The sequence below is a fragment of the Dermacentor silvarum genome, chromosome 7 (assembly GCF_013339745.2).
Source record: "Dermacentor silvarum isolate Dsil-2018 chromosome 7, BIME_Dsil_1.4, whole genome shotgun sequence".
Taxonomy (NCBI): Eukaryota; Metazoa; Arthropoda; class Arachnida; order Ixodida; family Ixodidae; genus Dermacentor; species Dermacentor silvarum.
Window position 1 is genome coordinate 9,271,438 of NC_051160.1, and position 4,023 is coordinate 9,275,460.

The following is a 4,023-nucleotide window of genomic DNA, read 5'->3' on the forward strand; positions in this document are numbered from 1 at the left end:
ATGGCGGATAATGGCGGCCGTGCAGCCGCCATGCGTGTCGAGAATGGAGCCTAAGATTAGATAGATAGATAGATAGATAGATAGATAGATAGATAGATAGATAGATAGATAGATAGATAGATAGATAGATAGATAGATAGATAGATAGATAGATAGATAGATAGATAGATAGATAGATAGATAGATAGATAGATAGATAGATAGATAGATAGAGCAGGCAGGCAGGCAGGCTCAAAACGCCTGAAGTCGACGAAGAATGCTAATCGCATTATAAGAAATACACGCCGAAACTCCACTGCAGTTGTCTAAGTATGCGTAATCACTGTGCCACTTGCTCATCTCCACGCAGCGCGGTGTCGTTATCAATCTTATCAAACTTGATCCGACCAGCATAAACACTGATTAAGCTTTATCAGTAGTTATTATCAACCTTATCGGACTGCATCCGACCCTTATCGGTTATCACCCTTATCGGACTCGATCCGACCCTTATCGGCCGTTATCAACCTGCGAAAGTGGATGTCCAGCGACGCCGTTGCGAAGTCACCACTACAACTGTTGAGGGGGGTATGCAATGTTTTAATGATGGTTCGGATGCTTGTCTCGAGCTTGTTCTTTATTGAAACGTATGCTGTTCTGTGCGCTGTATGGGTGATTTCAACGAATGTATGCACTGTTCGCTTCACTTTGCCGAGCGCTTGTAGCCTCAGCCTTACGGGAGTAGGAGCCATTGCATTCGTCTTGCGTGACGGACGGACAGGTTTCTCGTTGGGTAGGCATAGAAATGCTTACGCATTTAAAAATGGGTAGGCTGTATTAAGGGTGCAGCAGCCGTGGCCGGGGGGTATACGTGAAACGTATTGTGCGTGCTGTGGAGGAAACGGGCGCACCAAAGCGCAAGGCCGCTATGTGTCCCCAGAAAATAACACAATGCCGTTTCTTAAGAACCAGTGAACACGTGAATATAAATATATTTTCGTCGAAATATTTCACAGAGTAGTAGAAAGAACCTTGGGCGTGGCGACTAGATGAAACGGCTCCGCGAACCTCAGTGTGCCCTGGCAAGGCCGGAAGTTGAGGTCTTGCGTCGCGAATTCCTCTGGAACGGTGAACGTGAACCTCTTCAGCAGTTCCGTGACAAAGACGAACATCTGCGTCTTGGCCAGCGACTCTCCAATGCAGATGCGCTTGCCTGCGAGAGGAAGTGTCATAAGTACATATATAAGCTGAATGTATTCGTTCAGCCCTGCTGGAAGCTTTTCTTTAATTTTTTTTAATAGAGACTAAAGCATGCCGTTGGAAAGAGTACACTAGACACAAAATTTGTTCGCAGGTCACGTTGACATATTTCTGAAAAGCCGTATAGTTATTTCTGTGGGAGGATGGACTGCAGGAGCGCCCGCCTCATATTTCGTGCACGCATGCTATGTCTCACTACAGCAGTGAATGTGCGAATTGAAACGGCAGGTGGGTGCACCACGTGACTTGGGTAAGCTTTAGCGTCCACTCAATCAAAGTTGTCACATCGCCACTGAAAGTGGCTGCGCGTAAAAGGCGCCTTACTGTAATGTTTCTCTATATACGTATACGGTCTGCCCATGCTACGCATCGTAGAGTTTGCCGTACCGCTAGAGAATTTTAGAATACCGCTACCACTAAAACTTGCTCCCGTACCACCTGCCAGCAAGCACGCTGCATGCTCGGCGTGACTTTGCATGGCCCGTGCGTGGCTGGCCGTTGGTTCAAGCGGTCGCGGTAATAAGGGTCGCGTGGTAGCGATGCGCTAAAACTCTCTAACGCGAACACGTACCTAGTCCGAACGGCAGGAAGGCGTCCTTTCTCTCGGGCCTGCCGTCCTCGGCCAGGAAGCGGGTCGGGTCGAACAGGTGCGGTTCCCGCCAGAACCCGGGGTCCCTGTGCGCCAACCACAGGTTGGCCAGCACCCGGCTGCCGGCTGGAACCCGGAAACCGCACACGGTCGCCTCCTCTGCACACGGTGGGGGAAGAAAAAAAAATAGAGAGAAAATAGTGTAACAGAATACATGTAGTCACGTGATGCTGTGTATGTAATTCACTGTACACCCTGTTCAGTCACAAGTTATGATGGAGCTGTCGATAAATAGATCGATGTTATATAATTTTATTCCAAGGCGCTGAAGATTCCAATGAAAAAGTCTAAGGCAGTTGGATGATGCAGTGTGAATTTGCTGTAGAAGTAGTCGGAATTAAAGAACAATAAAGTAATGAATTAGTTTGCGCCAATTCACGCCATGCATTTTTATAAATAGATTTGAATGACTGACTCGAAATACGAAAGTGAGTTATTGGCCGAAAGCACTACTATAGTACTATACTACTAGTAGTAGTACTGGACAAAACTGACAAATGCAAGTCGCGCACACAAATGCGTACACCACCGCGTGAGTGAAACAGACACAGTGCTGAAAGGACTGGATGGAGACAAGAGGAGATGTCACACTGAGCTGATACAATTTGAACAAAATTTTATGAGGTAAGAACAGTTTGAACTAAATGAAAAAGACACAGGTCAAGCAGGCTCGAGTCAGTGACTACACTATAAGCAGCTCCACTGCGACGTTAACATGACCTAGCAATCTTCACTGATACAATCTAACAAATATATACATAAGGAAAGCTTGAGATTGGTCTTAAGTTGAACCCCACTGTGCACTGCTGCACCTTCGTGCCCCTGGCAAGCGGCGAAATTCATCTTAATGTTTATTTTTGCTTCCGATCAAGGATTCGATGGTGATATGCTACAATGAAGCCGTCATGTTGTCATGAGCAGCGGCGAAAACAAAGACGTTGTAGTGGGGCTGGGTCAGAGGCTCTCCTGTCGGACTGAAAAACCTGTTGCAACCTGTGCGCTCTGTGCTGCCGCCTTTACTAGACATGTGCTAGCCGTTTACTGTTGAGTAACTACTCCGCGTAACAATATTACAGTGAACTGTGATGTTTGAAGCAGCCGTTATATTACAAGCAGCCGTCATGTTACAGGGATATCCCCCATAGCTATAATATACGAGCTCATAGCTTCTTAGCCCAGTAATATATATGGCTATAGGTCTCTACGCACATGCCTAATGGCATCTTCGGTTGGTCGTTACAACGCAGCGTCGCCGCTGTTAGCGACGGTCCACCGTAACCAATGCCTGCTGGCGTCTCAACGGATGTTCAACCCATGCACTCCACTCCACCGTTTTTTCGTGCCAGCGCCGGTAGCTTTCGGACGGTTACTATAGTAACGTGATTCCGCCTCTGCCATGTCCTCCCCCAGCAGCAACAACAACATGTTCGGATTGCGCATGGAGGAAAGAAACAAAACAGATCGCGTGATTGTCTTCGGCCTCCGAGTTCGAAGAACACGCCGGATCTGCCCGACTCTGATGTCGAAGGTTCCATAAGAAACCGCAATTCATTATCTGATAGCATTCGCAAAGGTGCTGACTCTGACTGCTCACTAACGGCTATACCTTAAAAAAAGAAGAAAAAAAAAAGAGAGAGAGAGAGAGAGAGAGAGAGACCAACTAATTACATTCGTACCCGGATATATCGAATCTGAAGGGGATCACAAAAAAGTTCGATATATAGGTAATTTTATGTACAAAATAAAAATTGTATTCAGAAATTCTGAAGGGGAGTTTACTGCTGTTCGTTATACACAATAATTCGTTATATGTGGGTTCAGTATATCCGGGTTCGACTTTATATTCTGGTGTTTTTACGTGCCGTGACCACGATCTGATGATGACGCCCGCAGTAATGGGGGATTGCGGAGTAATTTTGATGACCATGCGAGGTTCTTTAACATGCGCCCGCTGCATGGTATACGAGCGTCTTTTTTTTTTTGCATTCCCCCGCCATCGGAATGCGGCCACAACGTCCGGGATCGAACACGTGACCTCGTGCCTACGTCACAGCCACTGAGCTACCGCGACAGGCATTGGCTTTGGTAGAACTGTCTGTATATTTGGTAAATATTGTCAAAATATTTTGGTAAAA

General features: G+C 46.6%; 1 protein-coding gene across 3 annotated transcripts in view; it reads right to left on the reverse strand.

Moving 5' to 3' along the window:
- Positions 1 to 936: 936 nt before the first annotated feature.
- LOC119457522 (cytochrome P450 2J1-like) overlaps positions 937 to 4,023 on the reverse strand; it is a 29,013-nt gene continuing 25,926 nt past the window's right edge. For all 3 annotated transcript variants that reach the window (XM_037719116.2, XM_037719117.2, XM_049670147.1), the window contains exons 6-7: positions 1,811 to 1,987; positions 937 to 1,192 (exon numbers count right to left, since the gene is read on the reverse strand). In XM_037719116.2, the coding sequence (XP_037575044.1) occupies positions 990 to 1,192; positions 1,811 to 1,987 (380 nt within the window). In that variant the 3' untranslated portion in view covers positions 937 to 989. The remainder of the gene's footprint in view (positions 1,193 to 1,810; positions 1,988 to 4,023) is intronic.